At 37.8% G+C, this 15,588-nt stretch overlaps 1 protein-coding gene across 2 annotated transcripts in view; it reads right to left on the minus strand.

Annotated features, from left to right (window-relative positions):
* Positions 1 to 1,338: 1,338 nt before the first annotated feature.
* LOC149075530 (glutamate receptor ionotropic, kainate 2-like) overlaps positions 1,339 to 15,588 on the minus strand; it is a 28,106-nt gene continuing 13,856 nt past the window's right edge. The window contains exons 9-15 of one of the 2 annotated variants that reach the window (XM_089242908.1): positions 14,905 to 15,012; positions 13,316 to 13,516; positions 10,313 to 10,674; positions 7,764 to 7,842; positions 6,322 to 6,547; positions 3,635 to 3,906; positions 1,339 to 1,687 (exon numbers count right to left, since the gene is read on the minus strand). In XM_089242908.1, the coding sequence (XP_089099034.1) occupies positions 1,571 to 1,687; positions 3,635 to 3,906; positions 6,322 to 6,547; positions 7,764 to 7,842; positions 10,313 to 10,674; positions 13,316 to 13,516; positions 14,905 to 15,012 (1,365 nt within the window). In that variant the 3' untranslated portion in view covers positions 1,339 to 1,570. Of the gene's footprint in view, positions 1,688 to 3,634; positions 3,907 to 6,321; positions 6,548 to 7,763; positions 7,963 to 10,312; positions 10,675 to 13,315; positions 13,517 to 14,904; positions 15,013 to 15,588 lie in introns of both variants that reach the window. The other variant, XM_089242907.1, reaches the window with a different exon arrangement.

A 15,588-nucleotide genomic window follows, 5' to 3' on the forward strand; every position in this document is an offset into this window, starting at 1 on the left:
GATATGATAACTGTATTGCAGCTGGTGGTCGCTCATTGTTTTAAAGTCTTGGATAACAGATTCTATCATCGATTTTCACCACGCAGGTGCCCTCTCGCGGCTCGCCGCTTGCTTCCCGACCCAACATTGTAGGGTGAAAGCTGTTTGTTTTGGCGAGTTCTATCATCCCTTACATTTCTGACAATTAGCTTAGTTGCACCCTGTGTATGATATAAATTAAATTCATAAATTTTATCTAATAGAAACATTGATTTCTACTAGTTGTGAAAACTTGATATGTTTTAATATCATTTACTATAACAATTCTCCAAATTTTTCATTAGCCGGTGTTAACCGGTTAATTAATTTATAACTATAACTATTAATTAATAATCAGTTTGATAATTAGTCACGGCTGTTAAGGTTACTAACATGGATCTGGTGTTTATGAAAAATAATTTATTTGAAATTCATTTTGAATCTCTAATACCAATACCACTACAAACGAAATGTCCAACGAGGTGGCTGAGGTCCGTAAAAAATATGGATGTCGAATATATGTCTAAACTATATGAAAAATACAGCAACCCAATATGAGCAATAGAAAACCAATAAAATTATGACAAAATATAAATATACTGCTCATAAAAAATCATGACTGTGTCATCTAAGAATGAATAGCTTCTCGATTTACCCCAATATGTTTATCGTACTTCTTTTTAAACGCGTCAATTGTGGTAGTGTTCACGACACCCTAGGGTAAGCTATTCCATTTATTAACAACCCTATAACAGAAAACATTCCTGCGATACCACAACCTAGAATTGTTCCTTACCAATCGATGCTGGTGTTCCCTTGTCGAAGCAGTTGATTGACGATGTATTAATAACTCCTGGTCTATTTTATTCATCTCGTTGAAAATTTTAAACACTTCAATCATATTCCCCCGACATCTGCGATCTTCCAATGTAAACATTTCCAAAAAATCAAGTCTATCTTCAAAGCTTATGCCTCCGTGTGCCAAAAAGTACACGCGCGCTCTTCTCTGCGCCCCATTCGAAAACGTCAATGTCCCGCTGTAAGTATGGTCTCCTTTGTTACTTACCATTAACTGTATACCATCAATTTTAAACTTTATCATAAAACTTAATTTTTTCTTCTCATACTTGATATTGACTCAAGATTTATGAATTTGTCAGGGATTTGAAAACTGCTGATATAACCCAACTAAGGCTTGAGATAGGCCCTGGGCAAAGTTAGCATTCGGGAGGCCCTGTGTGACATGATATGTGTTCGAATTTAAGTAGCCTCCATACTCTACATTAATCGTAATCATGATTGCAATCATATAATCATGACTAATTGAAAAAAATTTTATTGCAAAATTTAGTAAAAAACAAGATTTTCAAATCCTTCAAATGTTTCAATTTCTCATTGCAAATGCAAGTTCACAACTCAGATTGAATAATCCGGTGAAAATGAGCAAACGTGGCAGCGTGATTACTCGTAACCATTTAGAGAAAAAAAGCCATCTAATTTTAATACGTATGATGTTTAATAATGAACAAAAGAAATGAACAAGATGTCAAGTTCAGCTCTTTGCTGGCTTTTCAGGTTCTTTGCTTCTTAATTTCGGAGCTATTTTCTCTGAGCTGCCACAGAGCACCGCAAACTTGATTTCCTTTAGAAGCATCTTGTATGGCGGTTCCTATTTAAAAAGCAGTACAGTAACGATTACATGTGAAATATTACTGTGGAAAATTTCTCTGAAATACCTGAGCTCACGAACCAGAGGACACAAAAAAAAAGGTTACAAAAGAAAAATTTTCTCTGCTAAGTGATGTTTTAACGATTTCTGTGAGCTAATCATTTACTTTCTGGAGGGAAAAAATTAGATGTCCGATGTGAAAATATCTTATATAATAGGCAGTTATATTCCGCCTATTCAATGTTCCCGTCTCGCAATGCACGGATCTGGAATCGATTAATAGGGTCTTTCCTTTAACAATTTTCAACGGTTCTCAGTCGATCAGAGCTACTAATTATACGCGATGATCGGTGATTATCAGAAGTTAAATCTATTGCCTTGTTTAAGATAGCCTGGATCACTAAAACTAACTTGCAACATGAAAACAAGTTTACGATATCCACACACACACACAAGCTTTGATCAATTAAGTTTCTAGAAATTCTCTATGCGTTTCACAGAAAAAGAACCTACTTTTTCTTGGACAGGGACCTATTGTTGTGAGGTAAAATTAATACAAGTCAATCGCTTTGATTCTTCAAACTATTAAATAACCGCATAATTACTTGGAAAATACCAGTTTGGAATAGCTACGCGCAGCGATTCACTGTAAAACCGAAACTGATCCCCGTTATACTGGATCTTAATATATATATATGAACAAAACTTTTGTTTCCTGAATTTAGTTTGTAATTTCTCACGCTTTCGGGAGGAAAAAAAATCGTGGTTTCATGCACATGGTTAATTTTTCTTTCTAATTAATATAGCCAATTGGGAACATTGGTCGTTAAAAGTAGGGCTGGGAATCGATTAAAAATTTCAGCTCTTTAAATAAACTTTTTTTAATCGATTAATCGAATTTTAATCGAGAGAATATTTTTTGTGACCATATAAAATTAATAGATGCTATAAAATATAATTTATTCATTTCGTTCACCTATTCGGTAGATATAAACAAATATAAGAATAAGTTAAAAGAAATTAAAGCTGCCCACTTCAAGCAATTTAACATGCTGAACATATCAAATTTCATAATATATATATTGTTGTGAGACTGAGCATATTAAATTGCCGTTTTCCTTGTCAAAACTTATAATTTTTTCATGATCTTGTCACTTTTTTTTTCTTTTAATGATTGTTTTCGGTTATTATTCACAGATTTCAAAACTACTTCCGATTATGCTGTTCTTGTTTTCCTAGAAACTCCTCTTGAATGGTACTTGTGAGGAGATGAGCTAATGCTTCGAAGAATACGAAAAACTACTGTTCATACTAGAGATAATAAATTTTAGTCTTGTCTTCTAAAACTCCAAACTAAATTTGAAATTTAAATCATCAGTTTTCGTTAAATCGAATAAGTTTGATCAAAATATTGATTCAAATATTTTTTAATAATATAGTCACACTTACATAGAAAACGTTCTGTGTAGAAAGAACATTTTGTGCAAGATATCTAATCGGTTTTTTTCAAACAAATCAAGTTAATTCACAAACTTCCAATAAAAATTTTAATCCAAATTTAATTGAATTGATCGAATCGATTAACTCAACAAAAAGTTTTAACTGCGATTAAAAATCTATCGATTAACTGATCCGATTAATCGACAAACCGGACCAGCCCTAGTTAAAAGTTTAATAAAATATTGTGGAAAGAGAACTTAAGAGATCACCAGAAATCCTTTTCTACCGTGTTTAAGTCTTTCAGAAGAAGATGGAATGGCAAAGAAAAAAATTACATTGAAAATGCATAGAAATATGCAAAAAAAATGCCTTAAAATCATTAAAATATGCTCCACCGCGTAAAAATAGTGAAATATGGAGAAAAAAGTATAAAAAAAACCCATGCATAAAGCGCTGGTTATAAAATGTTTCTTTCCCGTGATAGTGAACTCTCGTTGTAACACTCACCTTCCTAGGCCTGTCTATTTTCCTGGAGTACCAAAGGAACTCGAGAACGGCCACCATTGCTGACAAGGACATTCCGAGGAGCATAACGACGAATACGCCGCCGACGTTGCCGAGTCCTAACTCAGTTACAGAACTGGAACTCTTTGATGCCTCTTTGCATTTGCCGCCACCTTTCTTTTGCTTCCACCATCTTTCCTTGAGCGTTAATAAACTGCCGTCTTCTTGCATCTTCAAGATGCCACCCGTTAGCCAAGCGGCCAGTTTGCGATTCCCTTTAGGAAATTCCAACAGTGAATTGAAATGTAAGCATTATACGGTTGACGTTCGATATAACGACTCTCTTCGTTCCGTCGAGAACGGACGTTATATTGTGAGGGTCGTTATACGAAAGTAAAACATATATGTAGTTGTTCTATGAAAACATTTAGAACTTATTATACCGGTCGTAGTAATGGAGTGGTCGCTATAACGTGGGTCGTTATAACGAACATTCACTGTATATGTTACATTAAATGTGAAAAATCCGATTTATATTCATAATGACTGGTTATTATGCATAATCGCCGACCATTTTAATTAGTTTGATAAATTTCCCTAAATTTCCAATTTTTACCAGTGATTATGCATAATGCCCAAGCATCGTTGGTAAATATGATAAATCGTACTAAGTTGATCACTAGGGCTAGAATTTTTATTTACTAAAGATATGCCGTAAAAACCTAAAAAATACGCCTTTATAAATAGGCTGACTATATTCCTTCAAGAAAAATAGGCGGTAAATTTCCGATCATTACCAAAAATGATGCCGAAGGTTCGCAATAAATTGCCAATTGTTGCTGATACCGCTGAGAAATCACCAATCATTGCCAGAAATGAGGAAAAAAAGTGAAAGAACCAATTTTTCTCTCTGCTCATATTGCCAAAAAATCGGTAAATGTAGGAAAGGAAATTTGGGGAAGAAAGAGCTTGTGTTGTGTGGGGGAAAAAAAATAAAATCCCTTTTCATTGTTCCACTGAAATGTGCAAAATAATGCTCTAAAATATGAAAATTTGCCTTAACTTGTGAAAAATCATGGGGAAGAAAACTTAAAATTCTGAAAATCATAAAAAAAATGCTCTATCGCGTACAAATAGCGAAATATGCAAAGTCATAAAACTCCTACTCATCACATTTGCCGGATATTATGCATAATTGTCTTATTTCATATTGGTAATTCTGATGAATCAGTCTCATTGCCGTGATAAAATTTATTATGTTTAAAGGGCCCATGCTTGTGAGCCCATGAACTGGATATGATGAACTCTGATAATTTAACGAATTTTTCCGGTTATCCCCGAAATAATTCCAATTTGACGAATTCTGAAATCGGATCTTTGGACATAACGAACTCTTATTTAACAAATTTTACCATTGTACCCCGATATAATGAACTGTCATTCAACAAATGTCACGATGGCACCCCTATATTACGCATCCTTTTATCAAATTAATTTATCATTGCATATAATACACATTATTTTTTTAACATTCATCAAATTTACCAGTTAAGTTTGAGTATCATGCATATTCACCGTTAAAAGTGATAAATATATCCAACTTTCCGAGAAGATCGTCGATTATGCATTATATAATCAATTTATCTCATTTACCGTAACATGTATAAAGGTTGTCCCAAAAAGGACTCCCTGATTTTAAAATGAAATGGCACGGGAATGGTGATCGATAGAAGAATAAAACAAGCAGTATGTTTATTCTGAAAACAAACTCGTAAAAATCTGATACAGAAGTTTCAAAATTAGTTACAAATATTGCCGACAGGGGACGCTGTATGATGTAGTCACAGTTTGGAGTCCGAGAAATAGGCTATAAACTGTCCTTTGCAAGCAGCCGTTGCAATCACATGACAACCGATTCAAAAATGTGAACCTACGCAACACAGAGATAGCACAAACGATCACTACTGAACGGCACGTCGCAGTTTTGGAACAGTTTGTCGCCTGGGTTGAAGGATCGACGAGGCACTTCGAGGTTCACGCAACATGGGGGCCCCCCCAAGTATACCAACCGTACCAAAACGGATTTTCCGTTTCTTGAGGTACACTCCGGAAACAGAGTCTTTGAATTGAACTATTCCACATTTACTGGAACAGACATGGATTGGGCTCCATACTCACCCAATCTTACTCCCGGGAGTACTTTCTGCGGGACAAATCGAAGAACACTGTTTTCTGGAACAATCCTGTAACACTGGGTGAGCTTCAAGATTTGATCTGTGAGGCATGTGTCCATTTCCGTTGAGGCACTACAGAGGGTGACTGAAAATTTGCAGCCTCTCTGTGCTGCGAAAGGTGCACATTTTGAATCTATTTATGATGTGATTGCAACAACTAAACAGTCGTTGCATAGGACAGTTTATCGCCTATTTCTCGTACTCCAAACTGTGATTGGAGAGCGCCCCACTCCCTGTCGGCAATATTTGTAACTAATTTCTGAACTTCTGTGTTAGATTTTTGCGGCTTTCATAATAAATATACTGTTTTATTCTTATACATACTAGTTTTATTCTTCTATGAATCACCGTTCCGGAGTTATTTCATTTTATAATCAGGGGGTCCTTTTTCGGACACCCTGTATATTATCAACACTCAACCGATCAACAGGTTCAAAGTGTTTGAAGGGTAGAGACCTTTCTTAACGGCGATCCCGTATCCTTTCGTATCCAATAGGCCACCGATTTGAGTGAAGTTGCATTCCCTTTCAACCAGATACTCGATCATACTGACTTCGGCGAAGTAGGCGTAATTGCTGTCCAATATCTTGTCTTTGGCTGCTTCGTTGTTCGGCAGGAGGACCTCGTCGTTGTACTTCGCCATAAATCTCCACATATTTTGATAGATGTCGATGGTGGAATTCTATCAGTAATGTACATAATTAACATCCAATAACTGACCTTTTCATCACTTTTTTTAATAATAAGTAAAATCATCTGATATAATGAACTTCATACGGTAGTGTATTGTAATCCTGTGATTAATTCTGTTAGCTTGAATTATGACGCCCCCAATTATAGATATGAACGTCACAGAAACGTAAAATGTCTTCTAACAGAGCTCGAAGTAAATTTGATTTCACGTTTTAAAAGACAAATTACACCTGGTGTACCACAAGGATCGGTAGTTGGACCGATTTTATTCTTATTATATAGTATATAGTAGAAAGATACATCATTTGTGGGGGGATAAAAATTACTTTCATGGTAGAGAAAAAAAAACGAAGAGGAGAAAAAATCATAGAATTACAGCAAAGTTTCGCGAAGAAGAGAGAGGACTTGCTTGAATTCATTCCACTGGCGTTTAGACGCAACATTACGTCCTTGATCGTAAACTGGCCAAATCGCAACATTACGTCCTTGATCGTAAACTGGCTAAATCGCAACATTACGTCCTTGATCGTAAACTGGCTAAATCGCAACATTAGGAAACTTCATTTTATCAGAAGTGAATGTTCCCCAATCCATTTTAGAACTACTACTTTATTTCGCGTTAGTAGAATGTGTATTGCATTGTGGCAAAACTTTCGGCCACTGTTATGCTTGGCAGATGATGTTTTTCCCTGTTTGATATAGGCTTTCATTACCGTCGACACGGTACTTCTCCCGACACCAATAAGGGTGGCCGTTTTCGTTACTGTGGCCCCGGCAAGACGGGCTCCCACAATGATGCCCCTTTCGAAATCTGTGAGGTCAGCCATATAACGCAGTTCTAACGCCCCAATATACTATTTCGCATCCGAGCGCTATCACTGCTACGACTAGACTGATGTGTGCACATTCACGCCCGCTAGGTAGCACTCCTCCACACCAGAGGGCGGGAGTATACGACAGGTTTCCTCGAGTGTTGTTTTTTTTTAACAGGTGTTCATATTATTTTGTCCAACCCCTGTACGAGGTGCATGTACGGTTAAGTAGTAGTAGTAGTGGTATAGTGACATTACCGTGGGAAATTCCTAAAAAATATTCCCCCCCCCCCACTTCATAGAAACTCTGAGCGATTCTTCAGAAATTCAGCCGTTTCCGTCAGATAGCAGATTTGTAAGACGTCAAAAATATTCGTATGAAGTTTGTCTTACCTCGAAAAAAGCTTGGGTCGAGCCTCCTTTCAGGCAGCCATATTTGATTCTTTCTTGCACGGCTAGTTCTTTGGCGCTCCTGAAGGGATACACAATTTCCTCGACGGTGAGAAAAGCCGCCAAGTTGGCAGTATAAGAAGATATCATAATCAGATTGAAGAAATACCACATACTCGCTATCGTTCTCGTGGACGACGAACTGGGAAAGTAGATTAATTAATTGATATTTCATCGAATTGATTAATTAGAATAATTTTAATATAATGAATATATTTTTATTTCTTAATTGACTTTGAGAGAAAATACAGTCAAACTCGGTTATAACGACTTCGGTTATCACGACACCTTGGCTATAACGTCGACAGTTGGTGGTCTGGATTGATTCCCATTGCTAATGAACCTTGCTTATAACGTCAATGAAAAGTACCAACTCGTATATAATGACAAATTTTCCGTGGCTTTTGTTTTCGTTTCGGTGACGTTTTCCCCAAAACATTCCTAAGCTTTTGTTGTTCGTCCTAATTTCTGTCGTCCTGTTTATACCTAACATTGAAAAAGAAAAAAGTTTATTTCATGTTTGACGCCCGACATGTTCATTGGCATGACCAGTACCGTAATATAGGGTTTCTTCGCACCGTTCTTGAGAGTTTATTAGGAAAAAAATAATGCTAGGCATAGCAAATATGTAAAATTATTTTTGAAAATGATGTTGATGTATTGAAAGCAGGTTCATTAAGATCAAGTGAAAGCAAGTCTGTTGCTATAAAAAGGCGTCACGAAATTTTTTTTTTTCAGTTTTTTGAATTGATGCAAAGTAACCCATAGGAGGGCGGGTCACTTTGCAACCCCCCTCCACCCTCCCTTAAGGGGTCATTCAAGTATTACGTCAGCAAACTTTTAGCCATTTTTGACCCCCCCCCTTGTCAGCAAAAGTCAGCAAAACACTGTCCCCCCCCCCCCTTGTTTTGAACGTAATAGGATTAATACTGAGCTGAACTGAATCTAAAACGAAATAAACAAACTACTTTGGGGTTGTTTTGCATGACTTTTGGGGTGATGCAAAGTGATCTCAGTTTTCCTCGGAACGTAATCATCAAATTACTATCGAGCGAGCACATAATGATAAATAAACAGTGAATTACAAATTTTTGGCATGATTTAAAAGACAATTAGTTTCTGCACATCAATATGAACAACATTTACTTTCTAATTAAGTCGTTTTTGACAGAAAACTGCAATTTTTTCTTGACAAAAATTTCAGATGAAAATATGGATATGTTTACCAAACGATATCCAAAATAGCTGATGCATCACTAACTCGAATACATCATTTGATCATTTTTGTCGCACCACGGTCATTTTCTGCACACGAGGGCTAATTAGACCGGGACTTACAATTTATTGCCGATTCCGAAAGGCAGGCTTGTTTTTTATACTCATCGAGAGGTTGGTGCGCTAACCCCTCGATGGGGGGACTCCCTTCGGAAGCAATTTTTTCTGCGGTCATGTCGCCGTTTCTGTTGTACTCCTGTGTCTGGAAATTTTTCTGACAAAGACAAACCGGGTATCGAACTCATGACACCTCTAAACATCGTTTGGTACTTTAGGCGAGTATCTTAATGACCTGGGCTACAGCGCCCAACTCGAATACATGAGTTGACCGATAATGTCCCTTGTCGGGAAAAACCAAAACTAGAAATTTTTATTAGAATAGCCGCTGGGCAACGATGAATCTTTTTTCCGGGATTGGTGCAAAGTAGCCCCGAATTAAGGTATATAAAAAGCATTCCCATATATATATAATATATTTCGCCCTTCCCAATTATTTCTCTATAAAGATGTCCCGTTTTTTCAGCGAAGTTTTTTCTTTACTAATATTTACTAGAATCGGGAATGAAGGTAATTTGCGTAATTCACACATAAATTGTGCCATAAAATGAATATGACTATAAATATTCATCTCATTTTCATGTTCTCATGTCCATCTCATTTGTTATTCTTTACCTTGAAATGCATTTTCTTTTTCACCAAGAGTTACTTACAAGTAATATATTTGGTGATTCAACCGACAATTGGCAACATGTTTGGTGAGAATCGGCGGTGTCATAATTTAACCCAATTTCCCGTGTTTTCCTCGATCAAATATGGTCATCATACTCATAATGAGATAATAACTTCATGCGCCGTATTTGATTTCATCTGATTGTATTTTTCGTCAAAAAAGGAACTTGAAAACTTTAACCTCTGTTATAACGACAAAATTTCACGGAATCTTCGATGTCGTTATAACTGAGATTGACTGCAATATAGGCAGGAGAAACGTCGAATTAATTCAGATGTAAACGTATACGGTCAAATCCCGTTTTAACGAATACCGTTATAGCGGAAATCTCGTTTTAACGAACACTTTTCTAATCCCCAGATAAGTTTACAATAGGAATAATGCAAAAAACCTGCGATTCCTTTAAAACGAAATTTCGTCATAACGAAGTGATTTCTACGATCTCTTGGAGTTCGTTATAACGGGATTCGAATGTATAAGAACTTACTTTGGAGATACGTCGGATCCCTGTTGCATGAGCGACCCGATGGTGAACCACATGCTGTTGAGAAGACTGAAAGCATTCTCTTCGACCATGTCTTCGGTTCGACAAGGGTGAGGATTGCTCCACTCGTAAGGGCTCAATCTGCCGACTATGAAGAGGACCGCCGTGACCGTCGCGTACGCGGCGATCACGTAAATCCATACCTCGACAGAAAACGGTGACAAGAAACTGAAAAGTGAAGTGACTTTCTTGGTGGGTTTCTTGAAGAGGATACTGATGCCGGTATTCATGAATGGCATCGTGAAATCCACCGCCAATTCTCTATCTTGGTTTATGGTCAAGTCTGCTGCGGCGATATCAGCTGCCTGCAATCAATCAAACAATTTGAGTGAATAATCTCACGCTTGTGCTCTAGAGCAGCGGCTCTCAACCGGTGCTCCGCAGCAGCTCGAGGAAAGTAAAATAAATCAGTAAATTTGATTAATAAATAAAAAAAAACAGGTCTGAAGGGTTCCACCATATAAGTTATATACTTAAAAGGGTTCCTCGAGCCACACGGGGCTCCGCCATAGAAATTATACGTTGGAAAGGGCTCCGCGAGTCAGAATAGGTTGAGAACCGCTGCTCTAGAACAATGGTTCTCAAACTTTGGAAGCCCACAGTCCGGTTGAATTATTTTTTTGAATGGAAATCCCGGTCATTAACATTGCTAATCGGAAATAAATCGGCAAAAATGAAACGGTGAATCACTCACGGTCCGGCTTTTCTGACGCCAAGGCCCAGCGGTTGAGAAACATTGCTCTAGAGCAGTGGCTCCCTGAGTGTGGGTCGCAACTCCCCTTTGGGATCGCGTAAATGAACTGGGAGTGGGGGTGGGGGGGGGGTGGGGGGGAGGTGGTCGCGAGATATTCTCCAAAATAAAAACGTCAAAATATGAAATTCGTTTTCATTTCAAAAATATGTCAAAACAAAAGTGCATTTACTCAGCTGAGCTAATTAGTATGATGTATATTATACAATGTAATTTTATCAAATTCTAGTTGTACAATATTCAGTGTATCAAGTAATGTGTTATCCCCTGTGGGGTGGTTGTCACGTGGAACACATACTGCTGTAAGAAACGATTTGGAGGCATTCTGTTCGTTATTTGCGTATCTTTCCTTCGACTTATGTACGTCAGCGCCACCTATCGGTTGTTTTTTTAGTTATTTTTTTCCCTGTCAAAAAAAATCCCCATGAGCTAGCGATGCTAACCCTGCAAACCGTTTTTTTATTTCTGTTATTTTTCCTGTTTTTATGAATTTTTAAAGTTTCTACGGACTTTTTGCCCACCCTGTATATATGAATATAGTGGGGGGGGGGGGAAATGTCTATGTTTTATGAGCAGTTTTGCAGTGATTTAAAGTTCAGAATCATTTTTAAATCGGATGATTCTTTTTTTAATCACCCTGTATACGAAAATTAAGGAGCGTACACCTCGCTACGCTTCTTATCTTGCATAAAGAATACTAAGTGGCTTACATCAAAAGACAAAATTTATATATTTGCATAATATTTAAAAATATATATATTGAAAACTATCGTGAAAATCAATATATCGCATAATTGAAACCTTAACAAGTCGTTCCGAAAAGTGCTTCCAGGACGTCACATTACTGGCAAAAATCGGAATGTCCCGGAAAACCGGGAGGACATACGGTCAGTTTATGAAGGGAGTCAACGATAATATTTGTTGGTCAGAAGGGAGGGGGCAAAAACGCTTCTCTCAAACAGTTTGGATACCATTGCTCTACAGCAGTGATTCCCAACGTTAATGCCCCCTGGGGGGGGGCGATGGAATGTTCCAGGGGAGCGGTAGAAGCAACGGGTGTAGCATAGGATTCTATGTGTTCGACTGCGTTGGGGGGGGGGGCGCTGGGAGAAAAAATTTCTGAAGAAGGGGCGATAGGACAAAAAAGGTTGGGAAACTGTGGTCTAGAGCATAGTTTCCCAACCTTTTTTGAAGAAAAATTCAACTGCCCTTGTATATATTGTGGGGAATCGAAACCACGTTCTCTCACTTGATCGGATGAGCGCGCCAGACTACTACGCTGGACGGTCCCGTTCGTCGTGAACGCGAGATCTGAGGGAAGATTGAGGTTCGTTGCTCTTATATCGTAGTGGTATAGTGTACTCATCCGGTAAGTGAGAGGATGTGGTTTCGATTCTCCCACAATACAAGGGCAGTTGAATTTTCTTTCTTTTCTGAATTCATCTTCGCATTAGCCAGCTGTTGAAACCGTAGTGCTGCCTAGTCTGTGTAGGTGGCGCACCGCCCTCAACTCACGTCCGGAAAATTCACCGCCTAATAATTCACCGGCAACTGTTCGATGCGAGTCAGCGAGGGAGTCATTTATAAAGTCATTATTAAAACTTTCCGCCATATCTTTAGGATCACTCACTAGGTCACTCACTTACTCACTCTCTAGATCACTCACCCACTCAGTAGCTCACTCACTCACGGATTCCATAGCTCGGTCACTCACTCACTCGCTCACGACTCAGTAACTCAATCGCTCACTCGCTGACTCGCATCGAACTGTTGGTCGGTGAATTTTCCTAGCGGTGAATTTTTGGTCGATGAGTTTCCCAGTGTTGGATTTTCCCAGCGGTGAATTGTTGGTGGGTTAATTTTTCAGCAGTGAATTGTTGGTCGGTGAATTTTCCGCCGGTGAATTGTTGGTCGGTGAATTTTCCGTAAACCCCCTTAACCATTATCAGATGACCACTCACCTTCTGGATCCATACTTGGCCCATGATTCCAGAGATCGTTATAATTTATAAAATTTTCTGTTTCTCAGTTTCTATTAAATTCAGTTCAATAAGTAACAAGGATCTCACTCTTGGATGAGGGGGTGGGGCCCGGGATAAGACGAGAGACCACCAGAAGCAAATATGGTGCAAAGAAAATGAAAATAAATATTGCTCGAGACCCCAAGAGATAGGATCGAAGTGAATGATACTTACTCCTGACATGACTTCACCAATCATGCCGTTCCAATGAGTCCCGTTGTTTTTGCCATAGTTGCCATCGTGGACGATACGAATTTCGTATTTGAAATTGAGTCTTCTGGAGAGGTCTTGCATCAGGTCGATGATGTAACCCTCGTAACGCTCGTTTCCAATCAGTTTGTCGGATGATTCTTTGAGCACCACGAATCCCTTACTCTGGATAATCAACCATAATGTCACTTATTATTATTGATATTATATTAAACTTGATATCCAAACTTCATATATGAGACACGCATGAAGAGACCGAAAGGTACAGGTATTCGTGCAATTTTACACCACACAGAATACATTAAAATTAAAGATGGGACAAATATTCAGCTGCTATTCCGTATTCGGCCCTTTCGCCGAATGTCTGTGTAAATCAAACTAATTTTTGAAAATTGCATTAATTGGAATATCTGACTATATTTTATTGTGAGGCGTATAATATGTCAGGGTGAATTTCTAAGATTCGGAAAATATGAAACTAAAAATAGAATCCTACTGCAACAAGATGGAAGTGAGCATGAATTATATGTTATTGCCAAAGCCCGAAGTGCGGCCAATTCGCGACGGGGAAGGATACTTCACGAATTGGCCAAGAGTTTTGGCCAAAGTCTGAATTGCAAAAATGATTCGGACTTTGGCCGGCCATTTCGTGAAGTAGCCGGAGCGATGTGCTGATGTAAGAAGGCCAAGTAGGAGCCAAATCCATTTTTTTTTCAATCGCCAACGCGGGATACATGTCCATATATAGCAGCTGTACTGGATTAGCTGCATGTGACGAAAGAGAAAAAACTATAAAAAACAATTATATAAACATATAGTTTTTCCACCAAATTTGTGAAAACTATTACCGCATCGTGTAACCGCTGTTTGATGGGTTGCCATAACTAACGTGGGCATAAAATCACGAAAAATACGCCAACTTGAAGATGATTCTGAATCACGTCTTTTGTCATCTGACTTTGGCTATGGATCACCGGCCACTTCGAAAACTGGCCGGACAATGTCAGAAATTCGGACATTGACCGGTCCATATTTAACGAAATTGGCCGATTCGCGAAGCGGCCGGCCCCGTCGAGAATTGACCATTTTCGGGCCTTAGCAGTAATGCAAGTTCACTAACTGAAATATGAACCTAGACAAGATACAAATTGAAATACGTGAAGAAGGCAAAAGGAGCAAACATGTAAAGAGGAATAAGTCATAAATTTTTTAGGATGCTTTACTTGTTGAGAGTAAATAATGGCTCACCTTTACTTAATTAGATGTAAAATTGGTAATAAGTAATGAAAAAAAAAATTGATTTTGTAAGTAACATAAATAATCATTTGAAATTATCAATAATTTTATTTTCAATTAAAATACCAATTTTATTCATAATTGTGATGAATTTTAAGAAAACTGATGTTCGGCCAAATATCACTATTCGTCCCATCCGTAGTTAAAATAGATACGCAACGTAACAATATCTCCTATTGCTTTTATTCAATAATCTCAGTCAAATTATCTTACACAACATTATGTATTACCACTAGAAAATTAGTAAAAAACCTTACTCGGATAGTCGTGACTGTATAGCACTTGTTTTCCAAGTCGGTGAATTCCGTATACTCGGATAAAGAGCGCGTGATGTCAATCGTTCCATCTGGCAACATGATTCCTATCTAAAAATAAATATTCAAGTTGTAATATTTATACAAGGGCGAGATTCTATGATTGCCCCTTGCCGCATTTTACTGGTGAACCCCCCCCCCTCCTACTCCCCACGAAGAAAAAGTATTCAAATAGCATGTAGACTTCGGATATATATGTCATTCATGTTGCAAGGGGTTATATAGTTATTAAGATTAAAAAGTTAACTTTTCATACGGACACCCTGTCCTCAATTATGAAGTTGTTGACCTGTTTCTCCTGAAGCCAACAAAAGAAGTCCACTTTTCTAAGTGTAATATTCACTGAGATATTTGAATTCACAAAAATCGTAGCAAAGGTGGGAAAGAAGAGCTTAAACGAGGGGAGAAAGAAGCTTTGTCCATTAGTTTATGCTGTTTTTTTCCCCCAACTTTCCTCAGATTTTTGAAATCAAATATCTCTCTGCTAATGCACTTAGAAACGTGGAATTTTTTTTTTTTATTACTCTAATTGGGTTTTGAGGACAAGGTGTCCGTATAGAAAGTTAACATTTTTATATATTAGTAGCTATACAACCCCTTTCAACATGAATGACGTATCTGAGTTCC

This window comes from Pholcus phalangioides, unplaced genomic scaffold, assembly GCF_987345545.1.
Source record: "Pholcus phalangioides strain wild (caught in Gottingen) unplaced genomic scaffold, Ppha-v1.0 ptg000015l_1, whole genome shotgun sequence".
NCBI classification, from domain to species: domain Eukaryota; kingdom Metazoa; phylum Arthropoda; class Arachnida; order Araneae; family Pholcidae; genus Pholcus; species Pholcus phalangioides.